General features: G+C 28.2%; 1 protein-coding gene across 1 annotated transcript; it reads right to left on the bottom strand.

Annotated features, from left to right (window-relative positions):
- Positions 1-2,900: 2,900 nt before the first annotated feature.
- LOC142326837 (uncharacterized) lies at positions 2,901-13,926 on the bottom strand. Its single transcript, XM_075369572.1, has 2 exons — positions 13,806-13,926; positions 2,901-4,246 (listed from the first exon to the last, which is right to left on the bottom strand). The coding sequence occupies exons 1-2, from the start codon at positions 13,815-13,817 to the stop codon at positions 3,230-3,232; spliced, it is 1,029 nt and encodes a 342-aa protein (XP_075225687.1). The 5' UTR covers positions 13,818-13,926; the 3' UTR covers positions 2,901-3,229.
- Between the last annotated feature and the right edge of the window lie 1,442 nt (positions 13,927-15,368).

The raw sequence follows: 15,368 nt of genomic DNA, 5'->3' as shown, positions 1-15,368 counted from the left end.
TAGAAGTTTAATTTTGCAATACTTGTGGATATACAATATTTTTTTGTTTTTCCACTGTCTGCGTAAATATAAGGCATCTGGTTTGCCGGCTCGGGAATACGCAACATACAGTTGTCCATGTGAGAAGCAATCCGCATCTAAATCTAAACCACACAATTATCCGCATCTAAATCTAAACCACACAATTCTAAAGATTGACCTTGAGCTTTATTGATTGTGATTGCAAATGCCAATCGAATTGGGAATTGCAATCTTTTAAATTAAAATGGTGTATCGGTCGGGATTATGAGTATTCGAGGAATGAGGACATCTTCACCTTTGAAAGGCCCCGTTAAAATCGTTGCTTCCACTACGTTATTCATCAATTTCTTAACTGCAAGTCGCGTGCCGTTGCAGAGTTTTGGCTGATTGATATTCCGCAACAGGATAATTGTCATTTTTTGATCGAACCGTTGCTAGAATCAATCTAATGAAGAATGTTTTCCCAGTTCCTCCTGGCGCATCCAAGAAGAAGGTGCCCCCAACTCCGTCATTTATCATTTGCATTATGCGATCATAAATGACTTTCTGTTCACCCGTTAATTTGGGAATGTTTGATTGGACATATGACTGAAGATTTGTTAATAAACAATGTAATTGGGAACAGGTATTGTTCACATGTGACTGCGGTTGTCGTTAGCTAGTATGGTGAGTATTCCCCTCGCTTCCGGCTGATGGCGGGGTCACTGGTACACAGCCGTTAAAAAAACTGTTTTCTCGCGGTCGCGGGTATGTGACTGATGCGAAAAATAGACAAAAACAATATTTGATGCGGGTTATATATCGTGCTAAAATTTGAGCTCAGTCGGTGCAGAACATTTTGAGTTTTTGAAGCGTACACAAACGAACTTAACATTTTTATATATAAAGATTTGTGGGCTGCAAAAAAAAGCCCCAAGTCGTGCGAAAAACACATCATTTTAGATGCTTACAAAAGCAGAGTAACGCTTACAAATTACAGAATAATCAAACGGCGTTGATTTCAGATGTTAATAAACTGCTAACGTAAGTAGAAATTGTACTGCTTCAGTGTACAACGTGATTCTCGAGTATGAATCTACTAATGAATTACGGTCTCCAAAGAAAACAAAACCCCGCAGGTCGATTGAGAAAAAGGTGAGATTTTGATAAAAACGCGATTCGTAAAAAAATTACACGAATTTGAATTATTTAGAAATAGTTTAGCGGTGTATTATGTCCTTTGGAAGAGAATTCGGTTATTGTCTTCGACAACGCTTCTTATCATTAAACGAAAAGAATTCCAGCCGTGTTATAGAAAAACAATGATATTAAAATGTGGCCTTGTTCAAAAGAAATAATTTTTGAAGAGGTTTAAGTTAATGTTCAATCATTGCAAAGGATATCGCGTATTAAAAGTAATTATAGTCCGTAAAAAATTGGTTTGACACACAACGCCATATTGGTAAGTCGTGTTTTTATTCGGCTCCTAACGAATATGTTGACCGGCCTCCGTGGCGCGAGTGGTAACGTCTCGGACTTTAATCCGGTGGTTCCGAGTTGGAATCCCGGTCAGGCATGGCATTTTCATACGCTATAAATCATTCATATCATCATCTGAAGCAATGCATAACGGTGGTTTTGGAGGTTAGAAAAAACAAAAAAAAAAACGAATACTTAGTTGTGTGGTTTCAGTGTTACTATTTGTGAATTTTGTTCTTTGCTTTTACATAACTAAAACTTCTCCGAATTCTGTTCATATTAGAATACTTGTTGATTAATTTATCTAAGAATTTAATGTTAAAATATTTATGAACGTTTTAGTTTGTTTGTTTTACACTTCATAAATATATATGTTATTTGTGGTGTTTTTGGAATTGGAAACTAGATTGGAATCTTTAAAATTTGAGAAGATTTTTACTAACCACCAAAAACCCATGTGTAACCAAAAGTTAAAAAAATATATGTTTTTTTTAATTAAGTTGTTTTTTATTTTTAATAGGCTTTTTCTGATAACTTTTCAGCCATTATGTTGTGGAAAACCGAATGAATCATTTACATTGTTAGAAATAAATGTAACAATCCATAAGTTCTGAAAGAGAGAAGTTGTGATATCTGCCACAGTATATTTTTTATCTTATTAACAAAACTGGAATCATATGTCAATAAGGTAAAAATTACTTGTTAATGTAAGCGCTTCGAATTAATAAAAAAAAAACTACCTTGGCAAGTAGAGAACTAAAATATTTCGCTAAAGTTAAAACTTACCGAGGAAAGGTTAATGTAATATGCACGTACTATCTCCGTACATATATGTTATTACAATAATAGTGATATTATTCATGCACACTACAGTATCACTATGAGCTTACAGAACTATGAGCGCAACTGAACGCCTACTTGTCATTAAATATTTAGATTAACCAACATTATGGAAAATTTGAAAACCGAAAAAGATTAAAAAACATTAATGCACTTCTAAAACTAGATGGCCGTTTAGATTTTTAAGCAATCATTCGTTTCTATAAAATTACTCATTTCTCAGTATCTATTTAGAAATTAATATAAATAACCGAATTTAACATGGATAAAAGAAAATAAATCACAATTATAATGATAATCAACAGTACTTACAAAACACTACAAAGAGAATAAATTTTTTGCCAATTTAGAAGAAATTCCAAGTAATTTCTTTTTTAAGAATGTCGACTAAAACTCCTGACGTACCAAAAAATGTTAGAAGGTTTTGTAAAATGATAAGAGAAAAAGATACCAAAAAAAAATTGAAAGAGAATAAAACAATAATTACAATTATACAATAAAACAATTGTATAATTATTTAAATTTGTATACTCTTATAATTACCGTAGATAAGGAATTACAAAAAAAAGACAAAATTACAAAATATTCTTGCATTTCCAAGTTTTAGCAGTTACAAAATATAAAATATTGTTTACAATACTATATAAAAACAAGTATAAGCTACAACTGTTACTATTCTTTAAGTTTATTTAATTAAGTTCAGTATCTTCAACTTCATTAATAAATATAACTAAGTATTATGATCACATATAAATTAAGGTACACGCAAGCATTACTCTTCAGTAAGAAATTTATAATAATAATAAAACCAATGTGGTTTTTATTTTACTTCACCAACAGTATTTACAATCATGATTCAGTCTAAAGATAATAAATCACATTTTTTCATTAGTACGGACTGTATAAATAATTACTGGAAGCTTGATTGAAGTTCATATCCTCCGTCACCTTGGAAGTCAAAAGGTGTTCTTGGCGCTGGAACTTGGTTAAACTGCGACGGTTGAGGATTATTTCTCGGACGTGGGTTAAATTGAAATTGCGGCCGAAAATTATCGAACTGAGAACGTTGTCGGGGAGAATTAAAAAATTGCTGAGCTGAAGGATTATTGAAACTTTGTTGAGGATTAAACTCAGGGCGAATCGTATCGAACTGTTGAGGAATGTTCAATGACGGTTGTGGGAGTTGAGGTGGGGACTGCTGTTGCGGTTGATCAGATTGCTGTCCAGGAGACGTAGGAATATTATCTCCCTCGACTTTAAATCCGTCCTTGCCGGCAGAATATCGGACGGTTATTGTTTTTCCGTTAGGATCTACGTAGCTATATTGCCCTTGTACATTTCCTTCGTTATCTACGGTTTCAGTGCGCTGCTGCCCGTCACCGGTCTGATAATTTGTACTAGCTATCGGTTGTCCTTCTTCCTGAAGCTGATTTACAGGTGCCGGTTGTCTAAAGGAGGAAGAAAAACCCTGTGACTGTTGCGGTTGAAATAAGGGACTCGCTTGCTGAAATGTAGGAACGTTTTGCGGCACTGAATTTTCCTGTTGAAATGAAGGTGCTGGGGGTTGGTTCACAGGGTTCTGTAGCCGTTGAAAAAAGGGGTTGTTTGGAAAAGGATTTTGAGAAGGAACTTGCGGTTGTTGAATCTGAGGTAAATTCTGCGGTTGTTGAAATTGCGGTTGTGGCTGCGGCTGTGGCTGTGGCTGTTGAAAGAAGGTCGGAGGCTGCTGCGGTTGGACCGACTGTTGAACGGGCTGCGTTTGCTGAAATCCTACAGGAACCTGATTTACGGATGATGGTTCTACCGGCGCTGGAACGTCATCGACTAAGTTTTCATATGGTTTCTCGTATTTCTCTGGGTTGTACGAACCGTCGTCTTCCTCTTCCTGACACAAGGCCGCACATACCAGCAAAGCAAGAATCAAAATCTGAAAGAATAAAGAATATTTATAGAATAAATAATTAATATAAATGAGTGAAAACTATATTTATGCATAAACTTTGTCAATAATCACTTAGCGATAAGCATGTTATTTATATATATATATATATATATATATATATATATATATATATATATATATATATATATATATATATATATATATATATATTAAAATATATCACACTTTTTTTTTAATCAGAAACTAATTTCTAATATTATAGTCAATCTAAAACAATGAGCTGATAATATAATTTTCGGAACTTCCGATAAAACACCATTAAAAATTGTTAAGAAATTTTTTTTTTTTTTTTTTTTTATTAATGAGATAGGGTGGAAACTAGGAAATATAAACCAAAATAAATTTATAATCGTGCCAAGAAAACGGGAAAATCGATAAACTCGAAGATAGGTATGAAATTTAAAAGACTTGGAAAACCTTAGAATCTTTTCAGTTTAGCGCCTTTACTTTATTATATTATAAATATTAATAAATAAAAATTAACTAAAAATCGTAATTTTTTATTATTTTATAATTAACGCTTTATTCCTTTATGAAATTCTGTAATTTGTATTTACTTATATCTAAACTTTCGCTTACCAAATATTATTTCGAATTAAAAATACAGCTAAATTATTGTTAAGAAACCAGTAGTTACTTTTCCCTGAGACTTACCGCTTGGAAAACTAAATACTATTAAAAAGAATATTATTATCCTATTTATCTACCACGTACCGATTCACTTCCGGTGAAGTGGCCGTGATTACACTCCGGATACATTTGTTACTCCTTCATCATGAAACGGAATCTGCCTCTACTACATTTTCCTAATACCAGATAAGTTACAGAGAAAGAACTTCGTCAGAACTAAGTGGATCTAATGTATAACTAATTAATGGAGATATGAAATTAAATCGAGAAAAAATAAAAGTAATTTACTGTTACTTTTCCTCCGATTCTGAGATTTTTTTCTCAGGCAAATGTTACGATACAACTGTGAGCGGAACGTAAAAAAGTTATTACAGGTTTGTAGGAGTATAATAATTGTATCTTATTACAATTATTAATCTCTTTTTAAATAATTCCTGAACCGGTTTTAGTTTTTATTTATCAGTATTTATAACAATCTACTTATATCCCCATCAAAAAAGAAATTCAAGATAAAAGTGTTAATTTTTTATTATTATTTATTTTTTTATAATCTTAAAAACAGGATGCAATGTATGTTTGTAAGTGACATGGTCTCTTAACAAAGAAATATATGAATTATGTATGGATAAATCAGTGCAAATATGGTTGTGTCCGTGCGCGTGTCCGAGCTACACGTACACGTTTATTGAACAACTGAGTTAACTATATTAACTCTTTAACCCACAATTAAATGTTATACACAGTACTTAAAGTCTATTGATTTTATTATATAAAAAGGAATACGGAGAAAAATGGAAAGAGACCGGTTACAGAATAGTAAAAATTTAATTGTTTAAAACAACGGAATGAAAACTTAACATCTCTTCATCTCTTTACGTAAAATTATTCTTCATGCTGAATTACATTAATAAATGACAATATACGATGTTTTTCAGTTTCGTTTGATTATAACTAAATTCACAAAAAACGGTTTGAGAATATTTTATATTAAAGCATTTAAACTAATTTCTACGATAAAAACTAAAATAATGTTATCGTAATAAGATAAAAGATAACTTTTATAATCGCTAATCTTTTTTAAATTAGTTACTGAACTGGTTTCAGTTTTTGTTTATATATTTATAGAAGTCGAGTAATAATTGTTATTAAAATTTGCGGGTGTGTTTTTTTGTCTGGCAATACGCCAAGACCTTGTTCAGGTTAGACCTTGATCTTACATTAGAATCCATGTCATCAACATTTATGTTATAGCGCTCTAAACAACATAATTTAGCTTATAGAAAATCCAAAACATGATTCAAAGAAATGCATCCGCTTTCTGAACATGAGAGATTAATTTAAGAGCGGTTTTTCAAATTCATTGTTTAAAAAAAATAAATAAATTCAATTAATTATTATCTCCTGTACGTTTTGTTGACTTGTGCGGGGTAGTTTGCGTACGTGTTTTATTGTTAACTCACAACTGACAAATACTGATGACCTTCTATGAGTTGATCTTGAATGTTACATTTTAATTCTTTTTCTTTATTACTTATACAACATAGATTTTATAGTAACACAAAAATAACTTTGAAAGAATAATTTCTAATGTAACTTACTTATCGTTTTTACTAATGTAGCGATTAAATAGGATATAGTAATGTAATTTCCTACAGATTCTGAGAACCTCAGACGGTACGTAGAAATTGTACGCTGCCTTAAAACATTTTTAATTATAATTATTAATAATCCATCTTAACCTTTAAAAATCAAGATGGCTTGTAGCATGTGGTTTATTCAGACCATTATTTATTCGGAAATCTGCAATTTTATGAATAAAAAAGTTTGTTTTCAGCGTTAGTAATCTAAACTTTTTGCATAGAATCTAAATTCCGGCTGCTATTAACCACGGTTTACTTGATACAACTAACAATTTTATTTCCAATTTTTCATTTTTACACTTATGTTCTACATTTGAATTTTTTCTAGCTGTTACATAATTATTAACTAAATTCATGAAACTATTATTCTTATTTTGAAAGTAATATGAAATAACTAGTAGAATGTATGAAACTGTAACTATTTCTGCAAACGTGGCAGAAAAGGCTTATTTTTTACTACCATAACAATTATAATAATTAATGAACTTCCAGTTTGATAGATGATCTGATGTGCTATACCAGTTATTCCCGGCAATCGTATTCTCATTAATAACAAGCATCTCATCCCAGAGGTAGTTACAAAAATGAAGTGAAGTAATTTCTCGTTTCATTTCATTCTGAACTGAATATATTTTGTCTATCAGAATGCCAAACCCAACGAAATGCACGTGATATTGAGCCCTACAAATGAGACCACAATGATCCTTTGATATCCTTCTTGCCCTTTGATGTCTTATGTTGATTTTTTTAAACAAAAACTACAATAGTAAATTATAAATTATTCTTTCAAAGTTATTTTAGTGTTACTATAAAGCCTATGTTGTTCCTGAATATTTATTTAAATTCCTAACTTTAATCGTAGGTGAAATTATGTAATATATTTTATTAGGTCAGTAGTCTTTACTAAAATATTGTTTGCTACATATCAGTTGTTAGCAGTCCAGTTCTGAATTGTACACTAACCCGCTATAAGGCACTGTTATCACCGCGTTGTTTAAAAATTAATACAGATTCTATTCGCATTCCTTAAAATTTCGGCAAAAAAGTTATGGAATAACCATCACGTTTGCTTAATTTTTTTATAAAATTAGTTTTATTTATTTCCTTACTGATACAAGAACGATAATGTTTTTACTACTTCGTTGCTGGTGTCAGGGACAGATATAACAATTTTTCAAAATACTATAATAACGAATTTCTTTAAAACAGAAGGCAAACAAAATGTAAAAATATGCATTCAAGTAATAGTAAAATATCTCCTTCGAAAGACAATTATTATACAGGAAATTGAAAATGAAACATTAACAGGGAGGTGAACTACTTGAAAAATTAATTAAAAATTGGAGTTAATACTCATTGTTATTATAACTAATATTATTATCAATATATTATTATTACTTGTATTAATATAATAAACGTTAATTTTTTTTTCGCAAGAAAACTGTACAAATAATCTACACGTTACGATTAATCGAATTATTATTGTAGTTCAACAATTAATAAAAACTTTATGAAAACAATTATTTAAAATGTTCTTTATAGAAAATTATATATTACAATATCCAACCTTGAAGTTAAAAAATAAAATTTTGCTCTACCACACGTCTTTACTTTGTAATGATAAATTTAAAAGATTTTAATTATTATTTTTGAGTAGAAAGGAAAACCAAACAGCCCTGTTTGCGAATGCATTAGCATTCGGGAGTACATTAGTCCTTGTGTATCCATCGGCCATAATTTTCAGCTTAGAAACGGATTTAAATATCTCAATACACTTTTAATTGATAAATAAAACGATTAAGACACCTTAATGTACTTCTTTTTTTTTAGCTTTTTGAAGTTTAAACATTCACAGTTTATGAATGGCATTATCAGGTTCATTTTTAAAAATAAATAAATGATAAATATCTCTTCACGTCTGTATCTTCATACTTATTCTATAAAAATTTTAAAAAAATATGGAGAATAAACATATTTTGAGAGTTTATTAGAACATTAAAATTAAATGAAAAGTTTTCAAAACGAGTTAATGTTATTTGAATTCTAAAAACGTAGACAGATTGTTTAATTAAATAAATAATTAATTATTTCATTATTGGATTAATTTCTGAAATATGTAACAAAATTCAATAATTTTATAGATTTTTAATTTTTTGTTAAGCAATATTCTTTTCATAAAGTCATCCAATTATTTATATATGTTGAAGTTTTCTTCGTCATTTTTGATGACTTTATTAAATTAACCTGATGGTGTGGTAAAGAAACGCATAGGTTTTATTCATATCGAATATGAAATGTTTACTTTATATTTTTACGGGATTGAACTAACAGTAAGGAAGTGGAAAATCATTATATCTCAGTTTATAGGTATGCGTAATAATTTATTAATAATATCATAATTTCTTTACTTACGCAAATTATTATATTGTTGTAGAGAGTAGTTTCGTTTCTCCATTTCAGTAAGGTGTCAGACGCTCCACGAAAAGAGGGAAAGAACTAGTCTTAATAATAAATCCAATAAAGAAAAAACAAATAGTTAGTTATTTTCTAATCCACAATTAACGTCAGTTAAAAATGACAGTTAACTGAGGTGGATATCATGTTGGCGGACCCGCTTTGTAAATTCGTAAATTAAATTATTCAACCGTAAATTAAAATAAAACTAAAACATTTATTGTAGTTTAAATTTTTTTAAACAAATTAAGTCGTTGAGAACTTTTAAAATAACTAATTACAATATAGTTATAGAACTTCTATCTTCCGCCAGAATTCACAGTCTTATAGCTTAAAATGGAACATTTAGTTTATTTTATCATGTAAAGATCCGCTGAATAACGTCAAGATAAGAGACCGTTTACAGTAACCAACTTAAAACTCATATCTCAAGATCTGATATAAACAAAAATAACCTGAGCTTTGCTCTTTAGCAGCGGCAATCATTTAGCTATTTTTTTCTAAATTAACTACAAGCAAAAAATAAATCAAGTACTTTTATTTTGTCCCAAGATAGTAATATTAATTTAAATGATAAGAATGCTAACATCGAGATCTAATTAGACAGAAATCTTTTGTTTTCTCACATCATGTTACCGAATCCTCAATATGCTTAAAATATAATATTTTAATAATAATAATGCCTATAAAAATATATGATTCATTTACAGTTAAAAAGGATAATTCCTGTAGCAGTTTAATTGCGATAACTTCATTTTAAATGGCCCTACCAACTTGATATCAAATCAGCGTAATTTATTTATTTCTATCTTCTAACTACGGTATAGATTTTAAATTCAAATTTTATACAGGTTAATTAACGTTTGGTCTTGACAATTTGATGTAAGTGAAGAAAACTTTACATTGCGAACACAACGGACTATTTCATTTTCAAAGAAAATATTTTACTAAGTTACCGTTAAAAAAAATTGCTGTAGAAAAATCTTTGAAGATAACATGCACATAATTTCAAATAACAGAACATTTTTCTAACTACAACAATTTTCAAACTACGAACAACTGAACAACTTAAGGATGACACATAACTAAGTTAGATGATAATTCCTCGGATAAATAAATATATCTTTTTAATATTTCAGTATATCCAAGCAACAAACTTAACACAATGCTGAGCAAGATTTCTTTTTCTTATACGTATAGCCTTCTTACAACTATCATAATTAAAATAAATGCCTTTTAACGTATTTTAAAAAGACTTGCATTTACAGCTCACGTTAAGTGATGCTGTTTATTTATTTTTTTATTTCTCGTAAATAGATTCGCTCCTATTTTTAATTATTAATAGTGACACAAATAATTGTTTACTGCTCTGAAATTAGCTTCCAGAAAGAGAATTTCAGCGCTTAAATAACATAATTAGGATATTTGTGTAGCTTAAGTACTGCCTATATATCTGTTTATTACAGTGTGAACAGGCTTTAAGTATATAAGCAATAAAATAATAGGTAAGTTTCAGTACAAATATTCAATTTGGAAATATATAGATCGCGGTTTTCCTTTCTTAATATATTTTAAACAATAGAATGAAGTTAACTAATCATTCCTATTAATATTTTTTCTACATTAACTATCGCTGATATATTAGAACAAAACATAACAAATACATTATTATTTAAGATTCAGAGTTTTTACCAACTGTGTCATATATATGTTATTCTTATTATGTGACTTAATGGTGAGATAATATATTAAAATACAGAATTTATGGAGAGTTTTTTTTTATATTAAATAAAAACAAAAATATAATTTCTTGAATTGATTACTACAATCGCTTGGCTTAGACATGTATTTCAATTCGCTATATATATAATTAGCCCGTACATAACTTGACGAAAAAATTCTGTTTTTTATGATACTTACACCACGATTAAAAAAGTATAAAACACGCTGCTGCTGCCATCTTGTGCGATAAGTCAAAAAAATATGTAATGTTAATACCAAATTCTAAAATTTGTCATATATTTAGATTATAAAGATGTATTAGTTATGAAAATCTATCTCAGTAATTGATTAGATTTGCTAAAAGGAAATCGTAAAGTAAGCAGAAAGGCGAGGCACGAATAAAGATTCCAATATATTTTTAATTTTAAGACTAATAAAAGGAACACTTCCCTGGTAGATACTCCATTTGACGATAGATTGCAGCATCGTATAACTTCATTATCCCAAATTCGGTTTAATTCCTATTTACGTAGAGCGGTTTAGATGTTTTTCTACGTCTGTATTAATGTTTTTCTTTCTATATGTATTGTGTATGTCTGAGCGACCCCGTTAATTAAATTAAAACTATAGTTAAGTTAAAATTAAAAACGTTTTATTCCAAAATTAAATTTATAACGTTTCAAGTTAATGCTTTATTTGGAAACATAAATTCAGCTCATTTTCAAATAGACATTTTTCTTTAATATATTTGAATTAAATGTTCACCAAGAATTACAGATCATTAACTCTCCACAGGATTTAAATTGTACTTTAAGGGAACGTTAAAAGAAAATACTAATATCGAACAAATAATAACGTTAAGATTTGTAAATGAGACTTCTTACTAAAACATACATATAGGTTGATTTATAAATAATTTTGATATGACTTATTGAATAATAAACTCGTCAAGAGTGAATCATATCAAGCAATATTCCTCAAAGTAATTATTAGAGTATAATTATTATAGGTTACAGGCCTTATATTTTTTCCTCTAAGGTGTTTAGATCCGAGTATATCATTTCATTAAGCTAATATTTTTTAATCCATTCTACTAAACTTACAACAAAATTTACAAGAAGGCTCCTTTCCAGTGATATAATTGATAAGATTTAAAGATTTTTAAATAATTTTATTCATTCGTTTCTTGCACAGGAACTTTTCAAATAAACTTGTATGCGAGGGTTATTTTATACCCATAACTCAAGTGTTATCTCATTTTGATAGAAATTTTGTTCATAAAAATCATAAATTATAAAGTAAAATAAAGTAATTATAAAGTAAAGTAATCATAAATTTATAAAGTATGAAAAATAACAGAAAATAAATTCAAAAAATTTGTAGTTGGAAATTATGAATTGTAGAAAACAAATTTTCTATGTATTTCAGCACAAAAAATTTCTTACATAAACACTTACATAGATGTCAAAGATAAGATAATAAAAAAAAATTGTATTTTTTATAATTACGTTTAGTTCTTACACATCCTTTCCATGAAGGATGTGATGATGTGTGATAATGAACGTTATCTCATAACGTTCATTACTTTCAAAATATTATGTACAAAAAAAGATGTTTGATTTAAAAACGAATTTTAAAGAGCTAGTTTATTTGCATTTGTTCTACGACATTATATGAGTATAAAGTATTCTTAAATTTAATTATAAATTCTACTGAATTATTCTACTTCATTCAGTTAATATAGTGAAGGCTAAATGAATAGTTTACGCTACAATCAATCAGCTTTATGCCAAGACCTTGTGATTATGGAATTGCCGCCTAAATTTTAAATAAACAAGAGTTTTGCTATTGAAAACGTTTTAATAAAAAAGAGTAATAATAATATTTTTAAATATAATAATACAATTAAAGCACAATTAAGTATTTTCTTTTATTTCATATCTATAAAAAAATTTTATAGCATCACTATAAAATTTATTCGGTGTTTTCTTATCGCTTTATAAAAAAATAAAAATATATTTTATTAAATTAACGTTTTCCTCCTTAGAATAAATCTGTTGAAACATATTGTATTACATCTACCATAACGTACGTTCGTGCATATTAAAATAAACATAAAGGTTATTCTAAAACATGCTACACATAAATAAGCGGTATGTATTCATATATGGATGTCATTATACTTCTACCACCCACCTATACTTATTCTAACGCCCACAAAACACGCATACATTAATTTTAAACAAGATATGAATGATTATTATAAATAATATTAACTAAACGTGAATATGTTAGCTATGACATTTTTACTTCATTCTTTTTTTTAATATTTTTGTATGAAAAATTATAAAATATCTTGTACTATTATTATTATTACTTTAAATTTTATAAGATATTATTTACGTTTATAAAGTATGAAAAATAATAGAAAATAAATTTGAAAACCTAGTAGGTGAAAATTATAAATTTTAGAAAACAAACTTTCTTTGTCTTTCAGCACGAATACATTTCTTACATTAACACTTAAATAGATGTCAATGATTAGATAGTAAAAAATATATGTTTTTATTTTATAATTACGATTAGTCCTTACATATCCTTAATCTTATAACGTTCGTTATTTTTAAAATATTAGGCCCGAAAAAAAATATTTGAATTATAACAAATTTTAACGTGTTAGTTTAATCCATTTGTTGTACGATATTATATATAAGATTTATATATATTAATAGAAATGAGAATATGAAAATATTTAAAGAAATTAACATAAGTTTACTATTTAATAAAAAAAAAAAATTTTCGGATTAAAGTTATAATAGTAAAAATACCCATTTTACACGATATTGATTGTATAAATATTAGCTCTAGACAGAAAAAAATATTTTTAATTTACGATGAAAAAATACATTTCATCATTACGATAGTGTGTTGCAACGAATAAAATTAAGTAGTAAATTGAACTGTTTTTTAAGCTACTAATACCGAATAACATGCTATATATTTTTGATATTTTATTTAAGGAATTTTAATGCGGTGTATAATGTTACAAAAAAAATGTATTCGATTTAATGGGTTACCTTAGACGTCATTGTAGAAACGATCCCGGGCTGTGATCTACGCTAGAAGTGAAGGAACAAGAGACAATGTTCTATATATACGCGCGTCTTCAATGTCAACCCCACGCTTCTACCCTGGCCCTCCTAAAATGTAATAAAACTTTTCCTCCGATCTTCTACATAGTAAAAATCGTCCGTATGTCAGTGGTCAAAGTCAAGGACGCTGTGAAATATTTAACGTAACTGAAACTCCATTTATTGCCGTTATATATCGAAACGATTATTTTTTCAAACATCGAAGTATTATTTAATTAGCCTCACAGTTATCTGCGTTTAATTACCTTTAACGTGGTTAAGGCGAAAAGTATTACAGATTTATTTTTTTAATACTTTTCTAGATTGTTTAAGTGTACTGTATTTGCTTTACATTTTAGTTTGCAATTTCTCTCAGAGAAATCAATGACTTAAACCCGTATACTTTAAAGAATATATTCACATTTATCTTTATACATTTGCAGCTAAAACTGTTGAATAGATTTTTATTTAACAGAGACAGTGCAATGTATCATGTTTTGTTTACAAATAAATGGAAATAAAATAAAATAAATGGAATAAAAAAGGAGAAATACAAACGTATTTATTTACTATTAACTTTGTTGTTCTCTTTTTCTATTTTTTTTTTTTTTTTTTTGTATACTAAGCTTGAAAATAATATAATTGCATATTTGTAAAGGAGTTCAGTTTAAATTGTATCAGTTTTCCAATCCAGTTTGTCTGTTTTGTTTCTAATTAAATTAGAACTTCACAAATTTGTGTTTAATTTTAACAGACGTTATTTACATAAATTTTCTCAGAATTAATTTCTCTACAAAGTTAACTAGAAATCTTTAATTGTTTATTGGTAAATTAACAAAGTTATTTTATACCAAACCTAAAAAGTGTGATGTGGACCACATGACTTCCTTGTACATCTATTGAATTACATATACAGATTTTTAAAAAATGAAATATACATAAAATTTTATTTCATTAATAACTTCTGATATCTTTTCATATATATATAATTTTTTTTTTTTTGTTAGTTGAATATTATTTAGGGTAAAAATCTTTTTATAACCAGAGGTTAATAATTACTAACAAATCAATATATTTAAATTAAAAAAAAAAGTTAAAAAAAAAGGAGATGAAGTCTGATTAGAACCGATGTGCCATCCCCTTGAAAAATCCAAATATTTTATTAATTATAATTTTATTTCACTATAACTGGAACCAGTGAAAATAAGTACTACTTATGCTTTATCATTGAAACGCTCTCAATGAGCGCTTATTACTGCAGTTAAGAAGAAGTCCAAAATTAAAAAAAAAAATGGATTTTGGGCTTTTTAGACACTTTTGGTTCAGTCAATTGCAGTCAAAAAAAGAGTTGAGCAACTAGATGTTACAACAGTCCTAAAACCAAAATTTCAACATTCTATGGCTAATAGATTTGAGTTATCCGAGTTAAATCCAAACGTACGTAAGTACGTACATACGTCACACCGAAACTAGTCAAAATGTATTCAGGGATGGTCAAAATGAATATTT

This window comes from Lycorma delicatula, chromosome 1 (genome assembly GCF_047948215.1).
Source record: "Lycorma delicatula isolate Av1 chromosome 1, ASM4794821v1, whole genome shotgun sequence".
NCBI lineage: Eukaryota > Metazoa > Arthropoda > Insecta > Hemiptera > Fulgoridae > Lycorma > Lycorma delicatula.
Note: the sequence above shows the minus strand (reverse complement) of the source record. Positions and strands in the feature narration are given on the sequence as shown.